This window comes from Vidua macroura, chromosome 11 (assembly GCF_024509145.1).
Source record: "Vidua macroura isolate BioBank_ID:100142 chromosome 11, ASM2450914v1, whole genome shotgun sequence".
Classification (NCBI taxonomy): Eukaryota; Metazoa; Chordata; class Aves; order Passeriformes; family Viduidae; genus Vidua; species Vidua macroura.
Genome location: NC_071581.1, coordinates 16,809,863 through 16,835,188, shown reverse-complemented (window position 1 = coordinate 16,835,188; position 25,326 = coordinate 16,809,863). Strand labels below are relative to the sequence as shown.

Genomic DNA, 25,326 nt, shown 5'->3' with positions numbered 1-25,326 from the left:
AAACAAGGCAAAGGCGGCGCTGGGCAGAGGCTGTGAGCACTTGAGACCGCACCAGGTGGCAGTGCAGCCTCACAGATGCGCCGCAGGCTCTAAATCGAATTTTCATGCACTATTTGAGACACTGACCTGTATCGTTCCCTCACTCCCCGCTAATGGCATCCATATCTGGCCAGAAAAAACAGCCTGAATTTTTTTCTGCCCTGCTGCTCCCATTGCTTTGCAGGTTCCCCCTTGGGATTACACGTACTAAATTATCTCCTCCTGCTAGAAATAAAAACTCATGCATCATCAACAGCCTGTTCTCATGCGAGTATTACTGGCAGTATTAAAAAAAGCTGTAACTATACTTTTTTGGGATATACATATATACATTTTATATATGGGAAGGGAAGCTTCAGTGACACACTTGCTTCTGGTCCAAGAAGAGGTAACTGAATGGTGAGATGGGCCAGGTTCCAAGAAAATAGATTATTTAATTTGAAGTACAGAAAAAAGAGTTTTAATCTAGCAGTAGTATTGTAAGGATATGGAGTCGTTAGTTTTCTTCCCGTTGCAGTCTGTCAGTGTTCAGCATCTAGCACTCCATGAATTACATTCAGTGGAAATCGTTTGTCTGACATCCTATCCCAGCCATGTGTACAGCAGAAAGTCTGCATTATGCCCTGGATGAATACAGCAGCATTTCTGCATTTCAGTGATGATGGTGTGTGCAGTGTACCCCATCTCCTCCACGTGAGGCTCACCCTGACCAGCAGGACCAAACCAGCCAAGAAAGGCTCCTGGGCTGCCTGCCCACACCTCAGCTCAGCCTTGGCCCTTTGCATTCCCCCCACATGTCCAGCCTTTCTGTGCCTCCCCTGGGCAACCATGAGTGTTTACTATACAGCCACAGTGTCTCCATGCTTTGGCTCTGGGCCCCTCTGCAGGGACTGGGACCAGTCTGGAGTGACCCAGCACAAGGCAGACACTGACAGACTCGAGCAGGGACAAGGACTAGGACGTAGGGAGAGGATCCTTCCCAGGCAGGACTTCATGCACTTGGAAAGGGCTATGGCCTGGGACACTCAGACCTTGATGGGGAGACAAACAGGGGCCCCGGCAGTGGACAGGGAAGCTGAGTTTTCCAAGGACCCTGCTCATCCCCAGAGTTGTGCAGCCACAGATCTTTTCTTCCCCAGTGGACACCCCTTGGATCCAACCTCGTTGGGCTACAACTAGCAGCTTTTCAGCTTCCATCCACTCCTTACATACAGGGCAGCCTGCCTATGGCTACCCCGGAGCCAAAGCACCCCACAGCTTTCCCCCACGTGCACCCTGGGGTCCTGTGGGCATCACTAGTGGGGCTGGTGGCCAAGGTGTGTCCCCCTTGTCCTCTGTGCCTGCCAGGTCTCTGCAGGCAGGCCCCAGCTGGGCTCAGACCCATTTCCCTGCAGCATGTTGTGAAGAGCACAGCAGGTTCTTAACATCTTTATTAGTTAGTTGGTTTATTTCCAACACAGTAACTCCTCTCTACAGCAACAGGTTAGTTAAATCCAGTTTACATATTGCTGTCTCATGAGTGCTGCAGCCTCGATGCCACTGTGACAAAACCAGGCTGCATTCAGACAGGAAAATGTGTTAAATTCCGCTGTGACTGGGAAAAAAAAGGAAAACCAACAAAAATCAAAAGAACAAACCACCAGGGAAAACCAAACCAACCAACCAAACCAAGGTGAGGAACTGAAGGCGAGCACGGCCACACCACCTCCAGGGAAACCACACGGCACTGCTTGGACAAGAATGCAAGGAGGAGTGAACCCAAAAAGGTCAGGGATTGGGCAAACCCTTATATATATATTATGTATAGGTATTTATATATATATATCATCTGTAAGGACACGCTGAGAAAACAAGAGATCGCAGCGGTATCTACCGTAAAAAGGAGCTACGTAGCTTTCAGAGTCACACCAAGAAGGAAGCACACAGCAGAACAAAGTGGGGGACAAAGGGGCACACTGGTGTTTTGGGGTGGCCTTTTACTATGGGAGGGTTTGGGTGGAGCACGGGTCTCGGGGCCAAGAGCCCTCATATACCCGCTGGGAGCCCCAGGAGCTCTGTGCCCTTCATGGGGGAGCAGGGATGGGGTCCGAGGGTAGAATGCTTTTGTGGGGCTGGGTGGGACCTGCTTCCAGCGGGCTGGTTCTGCTCACCCAGGCGGTGGCACCTGGTGGGTTCTCTGCTCAGGTCCCCCATGGACCACCTACAGAGACCTGAGCACCCATGACCAGAGGCAGGGCCATCCTTACCTGTGCCTCACAGCGCGCCCAGGAGGGGCTGGGCACGGCTGCTCCAGCAGCAGAGGCTGGGTGGCCATCATTGGGGTTATGCAATGACAGGGGTCTCCGTGCCAAGTGCGAGAGGCAAGAGCCACCAGGAGTTGGTGGCCAGAGAAGGCCCCACGGCCCGGGGGGAGCCAAGCCCTTGAGAGACGCCCTGCTCAGCGCGCAGGCAAAATGCTGGGGGTGGGGTGTGGATCTGGGGAGCCACGGTGGGCCTGGCCAGCTGTGTGGGCAAAGCCAGAGCATGGAGTGCTCCCCACATCCCATAGGTCACCCCACAGTGTCAGCACCTTGTGGTGAGGCACCCTGTGGGGCAGAGGGTGCTGAGGGCTCCCCAGCATGGCGGGGGGAGTGTCTCATCTTATTGCTAATGGCTCCTCGGTGATGACACCCACAGGTTGTGGCAAAACTTGAGGTGGGATTTGCTGTGTGACATCCCCTAAAACAGTGGCCTCTGGACCCTGGCAGGCTCAGCCCAAGAGCTGGGAGTGGAACTGACAGTGTGGCAGGGGCCAAGCCAGCCAATTCCCCCCTCCCCAGTGCATTTCTGGTGGCAGACAGTAATTGTCCTTCTTGCAACAAGGGACGAAGGAAGTGCCACCACCAGTGAGGGCATGGACAGAGGCAGGGGGATACTCATGCCACCCTCCTGCCCTTACAGCTTCTGGAGTAGGGCTGACCTCTCTTCACTTGCCCCAGGGCAGCCTTCAGGGTACATGACCAGGGCATAGGGACAGTTTGGGATGTGATTTCTCACAAGGCTCAGCCAGCTCTGGGGTAGCAAGTCCTGGGTGTGCTGGGGGATCCCGTGCTAGCTCTCCCTAGAGAGGGCCATCAGGGAGAAATGAAAACTGCATCCCTAGGAACAAACCAGTGACCTCCCAGTAATCGCTGCTCCCTGTTCTTGTCTTCCTTTTGGTCAGCCATCAGTTGAACTTGAGAGACCAACCTACCTCCTGTGTCCTCTCCACGTGCTGTCCCATCCCATCATCCCGCCCCATCCCAACATCCTGTCCCCATCTCACCACCTTGACCCTGCTACCCCATCCTGGCCCTGTCCCCCTGCCACCCACCCTCCCAAGCCGGGGCCAAGCCGACGCTAGGGAGGGTGAGGACCAGTGCAGAACCATGTGTGACTGCTGGATGAAGCCCCTCTCCTTCTCCTGTACCAGACAAGGGGATGAGGCCAACGGCAAAGAAGACAAATTGACCCCAAAGAAGCGAGGGCCCTGGTGGAGGATGTCCACGGGGCGGGTGGGTGCTGGCGGGATGTTGACGGATGGGAGATGGCTCTGAAGGAGACGTCGGCGGCGGGCGTGGACCTCAGCACGATACCTCCATGGTGTGGTTGATCTGCCCCATGGCCTCGGTGCTCTCCGAGTGGGTGCAGGCACGTGGGCGGGTGCCATCCACGGAGCTGGCGCTGGTGAGGGAGGCCGTGCGGGAGCGTGCCAGGCGGGTCATACTGGCAGATGGCACTGCACGGGCACAGAGAGAGGGCCGGGGTGCTCAGATCCCTTTGAAAACCTGAGGGACTGAGCCAAGATTGCCACCAGCCCCGCTCCCCAATGCGACTGAGCCTGGGCACAAGCTTGCAGCAAGCGGTGCTGTGATAACATGAGCAGCTCCAGGTAAGGGACAGCAGGGCAGGGCTGCTCTGGGCAGGCTGAACACCGGGCTCACTCCCGGGCATGCAACCTCTGGGCATCAGGCAGTGGGAACCCCTGACTACCACGCTCCAGGAAAGGAGTGAGCTGGGATCAGAGCTCCCCTGGCTGCCCAGGGTGTGCAGGGAAGGTGGCACCCTCCCCCAGCCAGGATGGCCAGTGGGCACAGCTCCTGGCTCGCCTGGAAGAGGGTACAGTGGGCACACTGCCGAGACTGTGCCTGCATGGAGGAGGAATTCTCTGAATGCCATTTCTCAGCCCCCAGCCCTGGCATGTGTTGCTATCTCAGGCAAAGCAGAGTGAGGCAGTGGGAATCTGGCTGGGAATGGTCAGTTCTGCACCCAGGCTGCTCCCGAAGGTGCCCAGGCAGCTGGAGGGCACAGGCCAGGCAGGCACCATGCAGCAGCGGGCACTGAGCGGTACCTGTGCCTCCACTCAGCCTCCGATCCTTCAGGTGGGTGACTGGCAGGGGCAGGAGAAGGGCAGGGAGGGCAGAGAGAGAGTGTCAGCCCTGTCAGCTACTCCGCTGGGCCAGGAGCCCCTGCCCAGCCCACGTGTGCCGGCACACGGAGCTGTCCCTGTGCACACAGACTGTACACACACACACACACACACGCGCGCGTGCAACAGACTTGCAAACACACACACACACATACACGTGGACTTTTGCAAGCATGCACACACAGGTATAAACACACACTCACACTGGTCTTAAACTGTGCACACACACATGCACAGACATCTGCACGTGAGCTCTGCTTGTCTTTGTTGCACACACACAGCCCCTGCTCATGCATGCCCACACACACACACACATGCACACCAACACAGGGAGCCTGACACACATTTGTACACACAGAGCCCTTGTACACACATCTGTGTGCACACAGAGCCTGTACACCCCACGCCTCTGTGGAAATACGGACAGACAGACCTGCAGCAGGACACACGCACACACGGACCCACACTAGCCCCACACCCAGCCCCAGCACTCACTGTAGCCCATGCCTTGCAGGAAGTACTTGAAGGCTTCAGTCAGCTTGCCTGGCTATAAGGAGAGAGCAGGGTGAGCAGAGCTGAGGCAGCACTGAGGCTGAGATACCCTCTCAGCCCTGAGCAGCTTTTGGCAGCCCCAGTGTGAGACCCCTATGCCCTCATCAGCCCATCCCCAGCTAGCCAAGGACAGCACCAGTGCATGTCTCAGAGCCCAGTATGCCCAGGTAACCGGGGAAATTGTGAGGGCTCACCTGTGTGACCTGGGGCAGCCCACCAGAGTCAGCCATCTGCAAAGAGAAGGTCCTGCTTAGTTTGGGAGGGTGCCTGTACTGCCCACCATCCCCCTGTACCCGCTGGCAGGATGCCACTGCTGGGGTCACCCTGCTCTCCCCATACACCCCCAGCTCCAAGGGCCATGATGGACCTGGAATGGAGAGATGGGGACACACTGCAGCCCTGGGGCAGAAGGTAACGGGGCACTTCATAGGCAGCAGGAACCTCCCTACTGCCCCTTGCCACCAGCCCTACCTTCAGGAATGTGGTGTTGGTAGGATCCAGCTTGGAGTTACACTCCACCTGCAGGCAAGAGAGATGATATTAGCACCCTAGGAAGCCAGGAGCCAAGCAGAAGTTTTCCACATGTACCACCACTGGCCCACTGGAATTTGCCATTCCAGCTGGCAAATCCCACCCCAGCCAGGAGCTGACAGGGCACTAAGTGAGCCCTGACCCCACAGGACCACCACCCCTGCCATGGGACAGAGGGGACTTTGCTTCTATCAGTCTGGGCAAGGGCGGGGACTGGAACGGGAGGCGAGGGGGATTGGTGAGGCATTCTGTGTCACACGTGTGAACATGCACACAAGTGTGCCAGCAGCTGTGCGGGTGCAGGTGGCCAAGCAGAGATGTGCCCGTGTGCCGACACATCTGAGCGTGCACAGTGTGAGCACATCTGGGCATATGAAGAAGGGGAAGTTTTCCAGGTGTGGCAACCACGCACAGCTGCGTGTGCACAGGTGCTCACACGAGCAGGCGGGTCTGCACACGAGCACGCTCCCACCCCCAGGAGCTGCAGTGTGTCTGAGCAGGCAGTGAACATGTGCGTGCCCGTGCGTGGGCATCGCCCGCCTGCCACCCTGCAGGCAGTGCCCCAGCACTCACCACCCCCTCCTCAGCAGGCGCATTGTCTCCGACCACCAGCATCACAGGGCAGCTGGAAGTGAGAGGAGAAAGGGGCCTGGTCAGGGTTTGGTCTGAGTGAATTCCACTGCCCTGGGACCCCTCTATGACTCGCCAGCGCGACTCTTACCGCAGCGTCTTGGCGTTGGGCACAGTCCCAGGCCGGTTGATGTCCAGGTCCCTGCGGCTAGAGAAAGAAGAGGAGGAGAAAGGCCAGTGTGAGCTCATGGGCAGGTGCCACCACTGATGCCATAGCACAAGAATCAGGCCACTGCCAGCCCCAAGAAGCCACACCCAGCCCCACTGTCCTGGCACCTTGTGCATGGAGGATGCCGTGGCCATCTCTGCCACGGCCCAAGCAGAGCCTGTGCCACAGGACGCAGCACCCAGCAGAGTGGCAGGGCTCCCAACCCCCTGCATGCATGGGACAGCATCTCTTCCCCCTTTCCCAGGCCTGTGCCAGCTCCTAGTACAGGAGGAGACGTGGGAATGTGTACTCCTGGCAGTGGGCTCTGGGACATGGCAAGGCTTTGGCTCAAGTACCTTCACTCCCACATCCCCATCCAGCAGTGGCAGACAGCTTTGCACTGCTGCCTGCATGCACTGGAGGGTGACGACAATACCCAACAGAGGTCTGGGTTCTCACAGTGGCTTCAGAGTCATCCACCAACACTGCAGCCCCTCACCCTAGCACAGACAGGGATGCAGCCCTGCAGTGGGGCTGCCTGGAGCACTCACCCATTGTACATGTTGAGGAAGAGCTGGAGGTTGAACTGGTTCACCACACTGCCGATCTGCTGCCGGTAACTCTGCACCAGCTCCGTGTTGTTCATCAGCTCCTCCTGTGCCAGCAGGGGATGGAGGTCAGGGCAGGTGCTGGGGACACACCCTGCTCCCCAAGTCCTGCCCATGCTGTGCCAGCTAGCACAGACGAGAAGGGGGATGCTGGGCAATGCAGCTGGGCACAGTGGTGCTGCACGCAGCACACCCAGGCAGGACATGGGCACAGGTCACACACTCATCAAGGCTAAGCCTCAGACCAGGCAGGGCTTGACTGACCCCAACCCTGTACATGGGACACAGTGGCACTGTGGCAGCTGGCAGGGCACAGCCCAGGTGACCCAGCTGGGATGCTGGGGCGGGGGCTGGTGGCAGGGGCTGGAGGATGCACAGCCCTTACCTGGCTGAACAGGTGGGACAGGACAATGTCCGGCAGCGTACTGGTGAGGCCGGAGAGCTGCGGAGGGAGCACAGGGAGTTACTGCACTGCCATGGCTGCGTCCTGCCCCAGGAAGCCGCCAGGACTGGGAGGAGGGGTCGGGGCCCTGCCCACCTTGGCAGCTGCCCAGTCAATCCAGCCTTTGCCGTTGGGGTCGATGTTCATAAGGACCAGCCCTTCGACCAGGTCAGGGAAGATGAGCTGCAGTGAGCAAGAGGGGAGAGGCTCAGAGGGGAGGGGAGATATGCCCTGGGCAGTCCCCCATGAGAGCCACTGCACAGGCATTGCATGGAGCTGATGTGACCCTGTCCTGGGAGCAACAGGAGACCTGTGGCAAGACTGCCCAGCCTTGGCACTGCTGTGCTGGGTCCCCCAACCCCCCCAGGAGCCTTTGCAGCAACAGAGACTGCCTGGAGGTATCAGCTCCTGCTCTTCCCCATGTCTAGCCCTGGACTGACAGCAGGTACAAGCAACTCAAGGCCAGCCCATCCCAGCCCCAGGCTCACCGCAAACTTGGCCAGCACGTAGGCTCCTGCCCCAACACCGATCCCGATCACATACTTGAACCTGGAAATACGGAGAGGTCAATATGAGGGGACGGCGGGCTCCAACACGTTCTGTGGGACACCCCTCCACCCACAGCAAGAAGACTTGCAGGATGCCAGCTTACAGGGACAACTCCCCCAGCCCCAAATCCTTGTCTTCTGTCCATCTCACTGCCCAGGACCCTCAGCCAGCAGCTGTGGGAGAGAGGCTGACTCACCCGAAATGCTGCACCACGCTGGGTAACATGGCAGCCAGCTGGTCCATGGATGGATACTGGTACCTGTGGCACAGGGAGGCACGGGATGGTGGTTATGGAACCTGTTCAGAGCAGAGTGTCTGGGACAAGGCAGCTGGGCTGCCTGAAATGGGCAGGGAAATGCCACCCACCCACAAACCACCCACCCTGGGCCAGTCGTCTGCCACAGGCTTTGGCACAGTTTGGAAAAACCCACAGGCAGGGCACAACTGCCAGGCAGCAACAAAACAAGGGGCAGGGAGGTGACACCCCAGCAGGCACAGTGAGCCCCTGCAGATGACACCTACCCCTGAGGGAACTGTGAGGCTCCTGCCTGCTGTCCCGGTGCGTCCACGTGGCACACCACAAAGTGCTTCGTGATCTCCTGCATGTCCTCGTAGTTGAAGAAGGTGTTGAAACAAAGCTTGTCTGTCAAAGGGCGGGTGGGTATCAGAGACCAAACACCCCGACACTGGGGCCTGGTGGGCCAGGGGAGCATGGACAGCAGCTGCCCACCCTCCCACTGCCCTTCATCCAGGAGGTGACATGCCACCAAAACCTTCCCATCCCCTTCCCTCCAGGCTCCTTGTCCTCCCAGCAGAGACCACAGCTACTGTTAGCAAGGGCTGCATCCCTACAGGTGTCAGGAGGCATGGGGATGGACAGACACAGCCAGGAGAATGAGGAGTTTGGGATGACCTCATTGGGGAGCCTCAGAAGGATGGGACTGAGGGATGCAGAGCCCAGGACTGCAAGACCACCCAGTGGGCAGCAGGATTAGCAGCCTGGGGTATTAGCCCTGTCCAAAATCCCCAGAGAGGGCTCAAGCACACACAGGATTTGAGGAACAGCTGCAAATCTCCCTGCTTGGAAAGAGTCAAAGAAACATCCCCAGCTGTGGACAAGATCCCACCATTGCAGTGGGATACAGACACTGCCAGGGCTTGGAGGGGTCCTGCCCCATGGCATCAGTGCTGGGACATCCCTCCCACAACGTGGGGTGAGGCAGGTTGTAAGGCCCATTGCAGCCAGCATGACGTGTACCTGAACAGCCAGAGCTGCTGTAATGGTGACACAGCTCATGTGGCATGTCAGTGACTCAGCCTCAGCCGCCAGTGGAGCGGGAGATGCTTCTCCCCACTCACAGGGAATTGGGCATCCTGGCTCAGCTGAGGGCACAGCCCAGGACAGGGCTCTGGGCTGCAGGTCGAGGGCTGCAGGCTGACAGAAAGTGCAGCATCTCCATATCAGAGCCCCCGCTCAGGGTCCCTCCTTCCCTGCTATTCTCTGTCTCTTTTGTCCCCTACTCTGCCCTGGTGCCAGCTGGGTCCATGCTCTGAATACCAACAGGCTGGCAGTGGCAGTGAGGACCAGCCCAACATCCCCCATGTCCCATCCCTGCCTGCTGTGGGCAGGCAGGCAGCCAGCACCAGGGTGGCCAAGCACTCCTGGCTGTGCCTGGCCTGGACATTGTGTCCAGCTGAGCATCCAAACTCCCCTGGTGCTTTCAGATGCCTGGGGGGACCCACTGCAGCCATGGGTAGAGGCAAAGGAGCTGAGCCAGGGGTGATGTCCTGGCACCCCAGGGAGCCTGGGGCTGAGCCCTGCCTGCCCTGCACGCCCAGCCCAGGAGCAGCACTCACGGTTGAGGCCCACATCGTGGTAGGTCAGGATGGCCGGGCGGTTCCCCTTGGGAGAGCCCCGGATGACCACGTGCAGCAGCCCGTAGGGGGTCTCAATGTCGTGTTCCTGGGGAAGAGCAGAGATGGGGTGATGCCCTAAGGCATTCTTTCATCCTCTCCTGCCCTGCCATCACACCCTTCCCTGCTGCTTCCCCAAATGGCTGGGTCCCGTGGGAAGACACGGGCAAGAGGAGCAGCTGTCCCAGGAAAAAAAACAGCTCTGGGCATCCCAGAGGGGGTAGAAAGCAGGACAAATCGTGGGATGGGAAGGGAAGGGAAGGGAAGGGAAGGGAAGGGAAGGGAAGGGAAGGGAAGGGAAGGGAAGGGAAGGGAAGGGAAGGGAAGGGAAGGGAAGGGAAGGGAAGGGAAGGGAAGGGAAGGGAAGGGAAGGGAAGGGAAGGGAAGGGAAGGGAAGGGAAGGGAAGGGAAGGGAAGGGAAGGGAAGGGAAGGGAAGGGAAGGGAAGGGAAGGGAAGGGAAGGGAAGGGAAGGGAAGGGAAAGTATCATAGGATGTAGGATTAGACATGTATATCATGGAATGGGATCACAGGATGGTATCAAGGGATGGATCCAAGAGGGCTTGAGAGAGAAGGATTATAGGATGGGACAGGTAGACCACAGCACAGAAAAGGAGATCTTCAAGGGCTTGAGACTGAGAAAATTTTGGCAACAGGGTAGGGTTTCACAGCATGGCCCAGTTGGGCACAGATTCCATGTATCTGGGACAACCAGGCAGAGGTCAGACCCTGGACAGCAACCTGATCCCAAAATTACAGCTAAAGTAACTTTAAAACCCCTGGTCTGAAATGGTATTGCCCCCACAAAAACTACCTCATGTCTCAGTTTCCCTGTCTAGGAGGGCTTCTTTCCTTCCACATCCTGGCCCTTGCTCCCAGCCAGAACAGGAAACTGAGCCCAGGTGCTCCCCAAGGACAAGGGACCAGAGGTTCCCTCCAGATGCCTGTGCCTGCCAGCCAGTCCAGCAGCAGTGACCCCGAGGCTGGGATCTGCTGGGTGCAGGGGCAGCATGTGCTGAGCAGGGCAGGGCAGGGCATGGTGGCAGGGTGCCCAAGCATCACGGTCCTCACTGGCAGCCCCACGGCTGGGCTGGTGGGAGGGGAGCAGGTACGTGGATGCTCACGCGGGTTACACACCACCAAGGACTCTGAAGGACACGGGCCTGGGTGGGAGGAACCACCTGAGGACAGGGTCTCCTCACTGCAGTGCCTCCCCTCACTGAGACCTGCTGTCCCTGGGGGAACACGGTGGCCAAAAGCAGATCCAGGGCTCTGTGGAGACATCTCTTCACACCCAAGGGCACCCTGACCCCATCCCTCATCCACAGCTGTCCCTCCACCCCCTGCAGCTGCATCAGGCAGAAGTGCATGAGCAGTGACATCCCTCTGCAACAACAGATTGGGACATTGAGGCAGAGGAAGGGCCTGGCCCAAGGTCATAGAGCAGGTGGCATCTATATGGTCTGGTCCTGGGCACAGGGCTGCCTCCTTTCCATCACCATCCCTGTGGTCCCATCACATCCCCAACAGCTCAGCTTTCAATCCTACCCCAAAATCACCTGCCCAAGGTAGCAGATCCAGCCTCAGCACTGCTCCTTCCTGTCCCCCACCCTCCACCAAGCCAGACACATCCTGCCCGTGGTGCAGCCTCTGCAGCACCGCTGGCTACCACAGCCCTGCCCTTTGCCGCAGGGATGCTCGCTGGGGGAAGAGGCTTGGGATGCAGGGGATGCAAGCAGCAAGGAGAAAGGGGCACAGACAACCCACAGCAAGGAGAGAGGGGCACAGACAACCCACAGCCCCAGCGAGGAAGGGCATGGAGGTCTCAGCACCCATAGGTGTCTGACAGAGCCCATCCATGTCCAGGCTACCTGCTCACCGCTGCAGTGCTCCCACCTCACTCACCCCCTCTGCACCAGCCTGTTGCCATCACCGCAGAGGCCAGAAAACAACTGAGGGCTTGCTTCAAAACAGCCAGAGACCCTCTCGCTCTGCAGCTCAGGGGGTGGGCAAGGGGCAGCGTGCCCCCGTCAGCACACAGCCCCAGCCCGGGCCAGAGCTGCTCACCCTCAGCCTCGGCACAGCATCTCTGCCGGCCTCGGGGAGGACACGCTCAAGGACAATGCGTCCCCAAAACCTGCAGCACATCAGGGATGCGGCAGCAGGGCTGGGAGAAGGAAGGGCTCCCCAACAGCGGGTCCTCCCTGCCCCAATGCCTGCCTGACCCACGCCGAGCCCTGCTGGCTGCAAAGGCCCAGCCTGGGCAAGCAGGAGAGACGCTGGGGCAAAACACCTGGGAGGGAGGGCAGCGAGCACGGGAACGGCGGTACCTACCCCATCCCAGCACTCCGGCATGGTGAGGAACTGGGCGGACGAGGATGCTCAGGCAGCGTGGGCCAAGCTGGAGGTCCGAGTGTGGGGCACAGAAACGCAGCGGCCGGGGCGAAGCTGAGCTCTGCGCTGGCTCAGCCCCTCGCCTCGATTTATAGCGGAGCCCCAGCCCTGCGCTAAGCCCTCCCTCGCCCTTCCCCCTCGGCAGGTTTGGCCTCCATTGCAGGCGAGCGCCGCGATGGAGCCAGCACTCAGCCATTGGCTGCCGCGGGAATTATTCATGCTCCAATTGGCCCCAAATACCCTTGTTTATGAAGAAAAAACGCCTGGCACCGTGCGGTACCTTCTCCATCTTCCCTCTTTCGGCAGACGGAGACAGGCGGGGTGTCTGGACTCGCATCCCGTGGAGCAGCCCCAGCACGGTCAGGGCAGTGCTCGCTGTGCCCACTGCACACCCCTGGCTGCAGCCCCGCACGAACACGCAGAGCCACGACTGAGCCCGCAGCCGCCCAGGCCAAGGCCCTGCAGCCATGCCCAGGCAGGGCAGCACACACACAGCCACAGATGGACACGGGCACACGCTAAAAAACAGGAGAAGGACATGGCAGGCGTGCTGTGCCACGTGCACGTGACCACACATGTACATGCACAGAACACGTACCAACACACGGGCAAACCCCTGTCTGCCAGGGGAACAACTGGGAAAATTAATACCATACCCACACCGAAGCACGCGCACCCCACAAAATGCTTGTGCCATACCCCCAGGCCAGGCCCCCTGTGTGACAGTGCCTGTTCCTGTACATGCCGTGCATACCAGGAGCACACCTGCTGCATCCTCCTCCCGTGTGCTCAGCATGGATGCCACGGCCATCACTAATGCTGGTGGATGCACAGCGAGCTGCATGCCTGCAGAACCTTGTACAGGTGTGCACAGAGGGGCACACACATGTCCACACCTGTGTCACCTCACCCAGCAGCACACTCGTCCCACCTGCTGCGGGATGATGGCACGCAGGGCATGTGCAGGGTTTAGCCCTGACCTGGGCTCCCTCAGTGGCAGGCAAATAAAGCAGGAGGAGGGACAATCCAGCAGCTCCAAGGGGCTGGATCGTGTCCCTGGACTGACACACGCTGTGTGCATGCACACACGTGTGAGCATTCCCATGTGCATATGTGTGCAGGCAGATGATTTCTGCCCTGATTCCGACAAGGCCTCTTACCACCACAGCCCCAAAAACCCCCCAGCAGTCTGTGGGTGCCCTCCCCCTGCACCCTGCCTGCCCCTGCCCAGCCCAGCACCACTGCCCAGCTTGGCATGACGGGCACAAAGCTGGGCAATCGTGGATGGAGAAGGAGTCCCACAGTCCCTTCAATGCCTTTCAGGAACCCACTGAAAGCCATGTCCTACAAACAAGTCAGGGCTGCACAGCCAGAAGGTCTGGATGTGGGAGAAAGGACAGACAGGCAGAGGGATGACATTCACAGTGCCTCCACCAGAGAGGCTTTACTCTGCACTGCTTTGTCCCGTGGGGAGCTCAGACCCAGGCCTGGAAAGAGGCATCGCTGCAATGAAGGACCAAGTGTGATGGGGAATCGCAGCTCCCAGGTGGTTCCTGGCACTCCAGGTGCCATTTTTGGTTTCTCCAGCCCTGGTGCCTGTAGAGCCAAAGACCATGACAGCCACAGTCCCCAGAAAAAAAACAAGAGATGCAGAGGGACAAAAAAAGACAGAAGGTGATTAACAGAAGACAGAAGGGGTAGGAGAGCCAAGGTGAATGCAAAAGGGCTTCAGCGAGATGGGAGGGCTGAGCAAGGCTGACTTTGCTGGAGTAGCATCAAATGGGATCACCACTGCCCTGGCTACTAGCTCACTTGCCAGGTGGGGGGCCCAGACCTCTTGCAGGATCCAGGGCACCCAGGTCCCAGGGCCCCTTCCTCCAGCTCTCCTGCACCTTGGCTTATGTCTCAAGGGCTTTACTTTGGCTGGTGACAGAAGTGGGGGCTCCCCAGGCCCCCCACTGCCCCAGCCACATCTGAGCATCCCATCAATGACTGGCTCAAAGGAAGAGCAGATGGACCGTGAAGAGTTAAGTTGGGGGCTGGATTGGATTATCCCAAGGAGGTGAGCCTAGAAAACTGGGTAAGGTCTCCCCAAGGAATGGCAGGCAGCCCCCAGCCTTTGCACTGAACCAACTTGCAAATGTCAGAGTGGAGAAAAGGAGGTAGTTGCCCTGGCATAGCCCAGGAAACTCAGCCCATCCCTGCCCTGAGGCTCTTGGAGGGAAACCAAGAGGTCTCAGGGTCTGGCTGGCTTAGAAAAAGCTCCCTTGGTTGTTGCCCAATTCCTTTTTTAGGTGCTGTGGGCATGGAGGTGCATCCCTGTGGCATTTGCTGTCCAGAACTGCTCCACTTGGGCACCACCAGGGACACAGTTCAGTGCCACCGTGGGCCAACCCCTGAAATACACAACAATTGTCCTGGGAGGGTCATTGCTCTTTAATATCCCCTGCGTGCCAAACAAGCCCTGCCCCAACACAGCTGAGCCAGAGCCATACTGGTGCCTCTGGTGCTACAGAGAGCTCTGGGCAGCCTGGCACTGCCACCTCCCCTCCTTGCCTCCCTCTCCCTACTCTCTCTCTCTCTGGTGACACCAGGAGGTGTGGTTTCCCCTCCAGTGGCCAACAGAAGCCCTGAGCAAGCAGAGAAAGGAGCAGCCCAGCCCTGCACACCCTGCTGCTCCCAGCCCCAGCACCTCACCAGCTTTGGAGCTGCTGCGTAGGGCACCATTTTAATTATTTTGTGGCTTTTGAGAGGGACATCAGATATGTCCCACCCTGTGAACCACAGCAGCCAGCACCCAGCACCCTGCCAAAGGCCTTGCTCCCTTACCAGCTGCACCCTCCCACCCGCATGGGTGACAGACACTGAGTGGGCCAGCCTCAAAATTCTGGTCCTGCTAAAACAGGGACCTGTGTTCCCCTGCCCCAATCCCAGGATGAATGAATTCCACATGTATTCTGTCCTTACGGGTGCTGTTGTTTCAGTGCCATACCTGGTTCCTGAGCAAGGGCTCAGCCATGACCACCTGAGCCCACTCTCCCCATAGTCCCACTGCTGGCAAAGTGGCAGCACACAGCCTGAAGTTGTGTGACAATAATTGGTGTCCCCTGGCAGGGGAACACTGTGGAGAGGGACAGGCAGCACTACCCACTACTCTCCCTCCTCACCACCCTGGTCCCCACAGAGGGAGCCTGGTGCAGGATGAGCCTTGGCAGAGGTGTGAGAGGGATGCAGACCAGTGTGGGAGCCAGGCACGAGCTGAGCTCCCATGAGTGCCGGAGCTGTATCATGGGGCTCCTCTGGAGAGCAGAAATGGAGGTACAAGATGGGCAGGTGCCAGCCAAGGGAGCAGAGGGGCCCTGCTCTCCAAGAGAGGTGGGTGGTATAGGGGGCAATGCCCCAGCCCTCCAAAAGAGAAAGAGGCTTTCAAACATCCTTATGTAAGCAGGGAGCTGGCATTGCCTGGGAAACCATTGCCATGGCAATGGTAGAGGGGCGGAAAAGCAGCTCAGCCTTCCTGAGAAGAAATTGCCTGTTTTAAAGGTTTTGTCCCCAGCCCATGGCCAAGTGCCCACCAGCCACATCTGAGCGCCAGCACAGAGATGCCTGGCAGCATCCCCCTGTCCCCTTCTGACAAGGACCATGATGGATGTGCAACCTCACGCACAGACACTGACCAGGCACTGCATCCCATGACAAAAGGGACAGCAACACCCCTGAGTCCACTCAGTGCCCCCCAGCCTTCCCCAGGCACAGGGGGAAACCCAGGGATGGGCAGCACCTCCCATGGCTGGTCCTACCTTCCAGTCTGTGTCCACAGTGGAGAGGAAGACATCCGAGTTCTCCTGGGATGAGAAGGAGCCATTAGGGACAGAGACACCCCTCACTTCTACAGCGCCCTCCCACCCAGCTCACAAAGCCCCCGACACCACAGGCACCATCCCCGGGGCTGCAGGAGACACAGTGCCCACACGTGTGCACACACACACACACCTCCACCACAGCTGCACACACATGCATGTGTTACCTGCGTGTGTGCACACACAGCTGTGTGGGAGCATGATGTGCAACCTCTGCACACACATCCGTCATCCCAATAGACCTCACCTGTGCTCAGCCACGCGGGCTCATCACTGCGAGCACGCACACACTGAGGAGCACAAACATGCACCCAAAACCAGCACACACACACAGAGTACCACACATATGCCCGGTACCAGCACACAACCCCTTCCAAGCTCCTGTGTCCTGGTGCCCCACGTGCAAGAGCCAGAGCCAGCGTGGTCACCAAACTCACCAGCTCAGCATCCTGTCCCCGCAGCAGCGGCTTCTCCTCGGTGAAGCGCAGCTCGTGCAGCCCTGCCATGGTCATCTCCTGCAGCAGCAGCCCTGCCCGGGGCAAGGGACATGTCAGGGCAGGCCCTTTCCTTGGTCATCTTTGACCCAACCCTCCAGAGCTTCACGGGTCTCCCTCCCATGGGGATGGGACCCAAATCAGGTTCACTCCACCCATTTGCTATGGGCACTTGGTGCTTCAGCTTGTCCAGGGGTTGCAGTGAGCCCCTCTGCTGGGAGCTGGCAGCAGGCACAGAGCAGACAGTGCCTAGATGAGCTCAGCTCCCAGCTCCTAGCCAGGTCCAGTTCTCCCGGTTAAGGACAAACCTATCTCCAGGGCATGATCTTGGGCAAACTGAGGGGCCAACTTCATCTGTCCATGCTGGTCACCTCAGTAAGCACCCAACCCAGAGCAAGAACATCCAAATTTCCATCCCAGCTTTCAGCATCAGTCAAAGATAGAAAATCCAATTTTTTGGCCAGTTTTAGGCTGCAGATAGGTATGGATGGGACAGAGGGAGATCTCCCTGCACAGGCAGAATGAGGGGTGATGTTTCTCAGCCATGCTGGGAGGCAGAGGGATGTTCCAAGCAGAAAGAGAACAGAGAGACAGCCTGAAGTTTGTATAGCAATGATGGAAGAAATCCAAATGTGAAGCCTTTGCTCCCAAAATCTTCTCCTTGCCAGTGAATCAGGTGCTGGCCCGTTGGAACCTCAGCCCCACAACTTGGAGGGACAGACCTTTCCATGGAGCCATCACTCAGCAGCGGTGTGAGGCTGGGTGCTGCTGACCTCAACCAACACTGGCATCTCCAAAAACACCCCCAGGCACAAGCTCAGCTCAGAGAGCAAAAGAGAGCAAGGAGATGAGCAGCTGGCTGCACACAGAAGGTGAAAGACATGGGGAAAAAGGGAACAGTCCAGGCTCCCCTGTGTTTGAATGGGATGGGTACCTGGCAAATCCCAGTGCCAGGGGATTATCCGCACTCAAGCAGGATCCAGACCTCAGGCATAGCCTTTGCAGCCTCTGTTTTCACCCTTTCCACAAGACCAAGCCTTCAGACAAGCTGTTGCTTCTCCAAATGAGCCAGCACTGATCCCACATCCTCCCAGCTGTCTGCCCCCTGTGCAATCTCCCTGGACATAACGGGGATGCTCTGGGCTGTACAAGCACCGCAGCAGACACGGACCCGCTCCTTCCTCACAGCCTCAGCCGAGCCTGCTTCACACTTTGTCCACCTCCAAGCCTAGATCACTCCAGGCTGACAACGTGGGGAGGCCAAGAAATGCCACAAATATTGCAAAAAATAAAAAAATATTGCAGGAATACAGGAGCTGGTCATAAACTGCCCTCCAAAGTCAGGTTTTGCTCCTCCGACCGGGTTTTCCACTCAAAACTCAAGCAGGCTGTGCCACCTGCCTGCTTCCTGCAGACACGGCACTTTGCCTTGCTCCTTGGGAGCCATCCAACAATCCAGAACTGTTTGGAGGGAGAAACACCACTGCGAAGCCTCTCGAGATTCCCAGGGCAAGCAGCACCAGGAGTCTCCGTGTCACCCCTGCCCAGAGAGTCCCACCAGGTCGGGGGATGTGGAGAGGTGCCCTCAGCCCCATGGAGAGGCACAAGTGAGGGGCACACTGCTCCAGGCTGGGCTGTGCTGCTGGGGAGATGGCTCTGTGCACAGGGACAGCCCTGGCCCGCAGCCCACCAGCACAGCCGAGCCAACACAGCCTGCAGAGCCACCAACCGAGCAACCCCACAACCCCAGGGGAAAAACCAGGAGAAAAATCAGCCTCACCAATAGCTGGGTCTGGAGGAGAGCAGGAGCGTCCCACGCTGAGCACAGCAACCCACCGTGTGGCCAGGGCCCCAGGGTGGCTGGGAACAGCACTTAGTGTATGGTGAATGCCTTTATTAATGACAGCCTGCAGCTAATTTGGGAGGGAGGGAGGGTGGCTGAGCCATGAGGAAAGGCCCCGTGACCTTGTTTGCGTGGTGGGGGCAAAGCTGGCTCAGGAGGGATGTGGCAGAGCCCCAGCCCCAATGAGCATCCCCTGCACAGGGCAGACAGTCTCCTAAAGTGGTGCTGAGTGTGGGAATAGAGGAGGGATCAGTAAGTCAGGGATCAGTAAGCAGGGTCACAGCCATGCTGCCACCTGTCCTGGGTGCTCTGCATCCCATGCCACCCCACAGGAGCCCCCATCCTTCCTCAGCAGTGTAGCTGTGGGGCTGTGGGCAGTCTCACCCAGCCCCACTGGGCCACTGTCTCTGTGGAGGGCTGGTGAGGAAGCCACAGCTCCAGGTCTCCTAGCCAAAACAACTTGGCTCCCATCTTCTGCCGGGGTAATGTGCCCAGCAACGAGACCTTTTCCTTGCAGCTCACCCCAATGCTCCCCAGCAAGCACCCATTCCCAGGGCACCACCTCAAACACACCCATCTCTGCTCCCACTCTGCCTTCCCAGTGTGGTGCCACAGTTTCCTCGGCACAGCCAGGACATGTCTCTTCCCAAATTCCCAATCAGTTCCAAACCCAGCAGGACATAAGTGCCCTGTCTGGGACTAGTGCTCTGTCCCACCAGGGCCCTGGCACTGTGTATATAGATGGGACAGGAACAGCCACATTGGCTTACCTTCCCTAGGGGGATCTGCAGCCCACTGCTGGCTGTGGAGGAGAACCAGCTTGTAGCACTATTATTATTATTATTATTATTATTATTATTATTATTATTATTATTATTTAATGATCACGACAAGGTTATGAGCTCCATTTCACACTTTGTGAGCATGTTTGGTCACAGGGCAGGGATCCCTCAGATGTTGCCTCAGTCTCACAGGAGTCCCCACACTGACTACCTGCGTGCTGCCCTGGCACGGATATGGTGCCCACAGGATGTTGGCACGGACACCTCGGGCTGACTGAGCAGTGCAACAAACAGGCAGACAAATCAGGAGAAGTGAGGGCTGGTCCCTGCCAGGCAGTGAAGCCAAGGCAGCCTTCAGTGAGGCTGGGAGAGGGAGGAAGGGAACTTGCAGCTCAGTCTGAGCCACGGCCGTGTGCCCACAGCATTGCCCCCCAAGCAGGAGTGATGGGGGAGCACGATGGGGCAAAGGAAACCCCCGGTGTGACAGTCTGGGCCACATCCTGCTCCACCGATGCGGAAGGAACAGCCACAGCTTTCTCTGAACCCGTGAGGGACACAGGTCTGCACCCCAGCAGCCCCCACAAACCAGCCTAACAGTGTGGTGAGGGGTGCAGGACCGGGCAGCAGCACCACGGGAGCCGCCAGGCCGGGGAACACGGTGCCACTGATGCATGGGCTGAGCAGCGCAGGGTCTGGGGGTGGCGGTGGCAGCAGGGGGGCTTTGTGGGGGCTCAGGCTGTCTCGCGGTGGCTGTTGCTAAGAGCAGCCTCCTTCCCAGCCCAGCGCATTCGTCGGGGCAGCGGGGAGACTCCCAGGGGAGGCTGGCTGAGGAGCAGGGAGGCACCGCAGGGATGCTCCAGCAATCCCCCCTGGCACCCCCACCCCCGGCTGTCTGCTGGCCGGCCCTCTTTGCCTGGAGCTGCCGACTCCATTTCCCTTTCCCCAGCACCCCCGGGCTGGGCTTTCCCCGCTGCAGCAAGGCATCACCTCCCGGACTCCGAAAAGGACCCGACCCCGGCACCCACACCTGCGGGAGCGAAGGCAGGCGGGGGTGGGGGCAGCTCCATCTCCTCGGCGGGGGCTGAGGGGCTGAAGGCTCTCGCCACCCCCGGCCCCATCGCCCCTCCTCGTTTCACAGCCCCCGTTCCCGGCACGGGCGGCCGGGCCGTACCTGTCAGGAGCTCGATCTTGTGCCGGAGCACCTTCATGCCGGGGCGGCGGCGGCCCCGGCGCGGGGGGCGAGCGGAGCCGGAGCCGGAGCCGGTGCCGGTGCCGGAGCCGGTGCGAGGTGCGCGGGGCGGCGCAGGGGCTGGGCTGGGCACGGCCCCGCCGGCCGGATCCTCCTCCCCTCGCCGGGGCCGGAGGGGAGGGACGGGGCCGGGATCGGGAACGGGGGCACCAGGAGAACAACGGTGCTGAGGGAGGCGGGAGCGAACGGGAGATGGAGACAGCGGGGGTTACGTGGAGCGTGGAGCGCTGGGGGCTGCGGGGGGTTGCACGGGGGATGGAGGCTGCCGAGGGCACACATCACCCTGTAGGGAACCATTTCCATCCCAGTGTGGGACCATGATGATCAATAGGTCCAACAGGTCCCTGTGGTCGTGGAGTCCCAGAAGCAGGGGACAGCGGCAGCCCCAGGCATGGACCGTGCACATGGGGTCTGGGTCTCCCTGAGAGCAGGGGAAGGTGATAATCAAGGTGCTCGAGGAGCATCTGGGACAAGAGGGGACCTGTGCACAACAATGATCCCTGGAACACAGCCATTGGTGGCCAAGGGATGTAGGGAGTCCTAGAGAGTGGGGCCATGAAGGACAAAGGGCTTGAGAGTATCCAGGAACAAAAACATGGATTAAAAGGGACCTGACGGTCCTCTAGGGCATGGGAATGTAGGTTGCCTTGAGCATAGAATGGTCCCGATCAAGGTTGCCAGGTGGTTTCAGGATAAGAAGGACCTGTGCAATGAAGGTCCCCACAACAGGGCCACTGGTCTGGGGCTGTGAGGGAATGGGGATTGTGACAGTCAAGAAGGATCACCCAGGAGTGGAGGCTGTGACTGGGGTCATGATGACCCCATGCACACTGATGCTGGTGGTGTAGGGTGGCAGCTGTTTGGGGCAGAGCAGGAGGTTGTGAATCACTTGAATTCTCCTGAATTGGGACAATTGGGACATTGAGAACAGAGGGCCTTGACCTGCCCCAGAGCAAGGGCTGAATCCTGCTTGCCTCCACATTTGACAAGCTCATCCTGCCAGTGTTCCTTTCTCCGTACTTCTTTGATATCACTTTAAATTATTTTTTCCCCATAGCTAGGGATGTAACAGCCTCCACTCCCATGCTGCCTGAGGCAACTGCACAGGACATACCATCCAAAACTGGCTCTTATCAAAACATGGGGAGCTCCTGAGGACCATCACCTCCTCTCAATGGGCTTTCAGCAGCTGGGTTGAATCAGGTATCTCAGAGCTCAGCCTCATTGCCCCTCAGCCAGCCACAGTGGCCAACAGGACCCTCTGCTTCAGGGCACCTTTGCCTGCTGGGCCAGGGGTGCCTTGAGAGCAGCCACAGACAGTCATCCTACAAACAGCTGCTGAGGGGCTGGAGAAATGTCTGCTCATACTGACATTCATCCCTGGTACATCAATTTTAACAGCTTGTCCCAAGCTTTTTGGATGGCAACCAGATTTCAGCTGATTTCAGCCTCTCCCGCTGAGTCACCACGAGTTCTGCATCCAGGCTGCATTCGCCTTCTCACCTCAAAGAGAGGAAAAGCCCATGATGTCAGGGAGCTCAGGAACTCTTAAATCCCTCAAGTAGGAGCCAGCCCCTCACCTAGCCCTTCAATGGGATCAGATCTTCCCTGCCTTCAGCGCTGCTTTCCCCCCTCTTCTGTGGGTCCAGCAGCCAATGGGTTTTCTCTGAACTGGTCAGGGATGAGACAGTGTTGGTTCTGATCTTCCTGATATTGCACGCATTTAAACCTCCTCCTCCTCCTCTCCCTTCAGGGGTTTCTATGGGAATAAATTATTTTTCATGCTTGGGATTTATCTTCTCCTCAGCAGTCACACCTTCAAGTACAGGCAGAGGGGCCAGAACTGCTGAACCCACAGATGCCATTGGTGGCAAGAGGGAGGTGGCAGGACCAGGGGCTCTGGGACCTTTCATTTTCCCTGTCTCTGGAAGAAACCTGGAAAGATTTCATGAAAAAGGCAGAAACCATAAAACTCCAACAAAAATGCTCCAGTGTGACCCTGCTCCCCCACAAAGTTCCTGTTGCGATGGTGCCATCTCGACCTGGCAGAGGCGAGCTGGGACCCCAACCCTGTTGCAGGTAGCTCTGCACCCTTGGCCACCCTTCCCACAGTGGCACCCAGCGCTGGCAGTGCCACAAGGACCCATCCTGTGCTGGGCAGCTGGTGGTGAACAGAGCACACAGCTGCCATCAGCAGAGAGGCATGTAGAGGTGACCAGCAGGGAAGCAGAGGCCTGAATCCAAGCCCCGAGGCAGGGCAGGATTTGACACACGTCCACAGCTCCAGGCTGCATCCAAGCTGCACACAGGGCTGATTTGGGGGCAGGAGGAGAAGCAGCCTGGGGCAGATGTGCTGGCTGCCCAGGCTGGCTGTGCAGGGGACCAGCAGGATCAATGTGCCTGTATTGAAGGGCTTCACAGGGATCGGGTACTACCCCGAGGCACAGGCAGTCCAGTGATGATGTGCAGAGGAGCCACCGCTAAATTTAGCCTCATTTGTGCGTGAGTGTGATGCTTTTATTCTTGCCCTTAAATAAAAACATTGTTTGAAGCCAGTGGCTGCTGGTTCTGCTTTGCTCAGCCCTGGACCTTGGATGGATTGTTTCAGTCAAGCTATTCAAAAGAGGGAGAAATGAGAATAAGCAGTTGGTGAGACATATCCCAAAGATCTATTTTCAAAAATGCTCAGGAGCCATTTCCCAGAATCCAGTGCACACCAAGCAGTGAGAGTGTGACTTTGGTGGCTGTGGAGATGTGCTGGTGCTGAGGGAGAGGTGTCTTCCAGATAAAGCTGCTCCAGGGCATGGGATCACATGCTGGAGCCTTGAGCATACTGAGGGGCATCTTGGGCATGAGGCAGCAGCAGTGGAGTACCAGCTGTTGGTGATGAGCCCCATCCTGCATCCCACCTTGGCTGGACATCCCACCCCTAGGGCAGGCACAATCTGCCCCAGCCTTACATCCCCAGGGCAGCTAAAGGTCCACACCTTGCTGGCTCCAAAATAATCAGAACCAGAATGGCAGCAGGGCAATTAGACCTTGGATGCCCCAAAAGAGACACCTCAAACCTTGCCCAGAGGTCCCAGATTGGTGCCAGGAGGGGTTGGTGTCCCCAGAGCTGCTGGGTTTCATGCAGAACAAGGCAGGGCTGCACTGTGGCACTGCCTGTGTGTGAGCTCAGGGCTGTGGGCAGGGACAGGGACAGGCAGGAGCCAGCCCTGCTGCTCCACATCCTGACACCACACATTCCACTGAAGCTGCCTGGGAAGGTAAAATTCTGCAGGGAGCTCAGCATCCTTTCCATGCAGCACAGCCCCCAAGCCCAGGATGGGAGCAGAAGTTCCGTGACCTGGCCCAGGGCAGAGCCGTGCTGTGCCCTGTGTGCCCCACAAAGCATGTGCTGGGGCTGGCGAGCTGCCCGTCCCCCCCGGCTGCCTCCTGCCCTCTGAACACAGGGCTACCAGTAATTTTCCATCCTGGCTGTGAGCTCTGCCCTAACGAGATGTTCTCCTATGTCCCTCTAACAGGGCTGGGCCCCATTCAAGTTTCTCTGTTCATTCAGACCCTGAGTCCCTCCACCGTTTTGCTGCTCAAGCTGCCCACCAGTTCTGCAGGGTGGCTGCTCCTCCGAGCCCCATTCCTCACAGTGCTCACAGCCCCTCTGCCTCAGGGCAATGAGATGATTTTGTCCAAAAGCCAGGGAAGGAAAAAAAAAAAAAAAAGACCAGCAACCAGCCAAGAAAAATTCCCATGGCTCAGCTGCACTGGGGCCAGGAACAAGGCAGACCTGGGGACTTTGCCATTTTCAAAGCTGCCTCTGCACAGGTACCTCTGCCTGGAATTGAAGGTCTGGTCTATCAGCTGCACTGGTTGGCCAAGCACATCAGAGTAAAGTTGATTTCCAGAGAAAGGTACCTGGCCCTGGAGCACTGTGCCTGCAGGATGTGTGCTGCCTTCAACTCCTCCTTGCAATGAAGGTGCTCAACTCTGACCTCAGTTTAGGCATTCACTTTGTGGGCCTGGAGAGCCACTCACCACTAGGAGACACCTCTTCCAGAGGGAGAATTCTGTGCCCATCTCTCCAGAGCAGGCCCCTCCATCCCTTCCTGCCTCCCCCCAGCCACAGGAGCCAGCAGCAGCACTGTCCAGGCCCACTGTGCTGCTTCTGCCACAGCCTCTTTTCAGAATCAAGCCAAGCTTTATATAAATACCTGTCAGCAGAGCCTAGCCGGGTGCTCAGAGTGACGGCATGTGTGTGTTTAGCAGGTTGATAGGCGTGAGACAGAGCAGAGACAGCAGGGGCTCTCTCCTCGGAGGCCAGAGGCTGGCACATTCTCAAAGGCAGCATTAATCAGCATTTTCAACTGCACAGCACCTGTCACAACACAGCAAAGTTGCCCACTCTTACCTTCCATTGGAGGATGGAATAATGCCATTTCCAAGGGCTGACCTCTCTAGCTGCAAGCTGCTGTGATGCTTTAGGGGGAGGGTGATGGATTTGGAACACTGAACTTCTGTTCTCAGAGTTTCCAGAGTTCCCCAGTCCCCACTAGATGCAGCCACCTTGCAGTCTTCCTCCTTGATGGTCAAGAAAACCCTCACAAGAGCAGCCCAACACCCAGCTCCCCTTGCCTTGCACCCCACCAGCTCTGCCCTTGACCTTCTCCTTGGCCCTCAGCTGATCAATACCTCTAGCTCTGATCCATCAATCCTAACGATTTCATCCCACTTCTCACTAATGCACTCTCTTGTTATGCTGCATTGAGGCCATGGACCCAGCAGATGCTGGGAGAGAGAGGCAAGGAGAGGGCTTGCCAAAGATGTGTCACTGCTGTCCCAGGACAG

General features: G+C 58.2%; 1 protein-coding gene across 4 annotated transcripts; it reads right to left on the bottom strand.

Moving 5' to 3' along the window:
- Positions 1-1,451: 1,451 nt before the first annotated feature.
- NDRG4 (NDRG family member 4) lies at positions 1,452-20,482 on the bottom strand. Of its 4 annotated transcripts, XM_053987460.1 has the most exons (17): positions 20,404-20,482; positions 16,551-16,642; positions 16,054-16,098; positions 9,804-9,909; positions 8,469-8,589; positions 8,143-8,205; positions 7,886-7,946; positions 7,494-7,580; positions 7,341-7,397; positions 6,899-7,002; positions 6,291-6,347; positions 6,143-6,194; positions 5,510-5,557; positions 5,233-5,268; positions 4,982-5,033; positions 4,409-4,447; positions 1,452-3,796 (listed from the first exon to the last, which is right to left on the bottom strand). In XM_053987460.1, the coding sequence occupies exons 1-17, from the start codon at positions 20,438-20,440 to the stop codon at positions 3,642-3,644; spliced, it is 1,212 nt and encodes a 403-aa protein (XP_053843435.1). In that variant the 5' UTR covers positions 20,441-20,482; the 3' UTR covers positions 1,452-3,641. The 4 variants fall into 4 exon arrangements, with proteins under 4 accessions (XP_053843435.1, XP_053843436.1, XP_053843437.1 ...); XM_053987461.1 differs by lacking the exon at positions 4,409-4,447; XM_053987462.1 differs by lacking the exons at positions 16,054-16,098; positions 16,551-16,642; positions 20,404-20,482 and adding an exon at positions 12,194-12,328.
- Between the last annotated feature and the right edge of the window lie 4,844 nt (positions 20,483-25,326).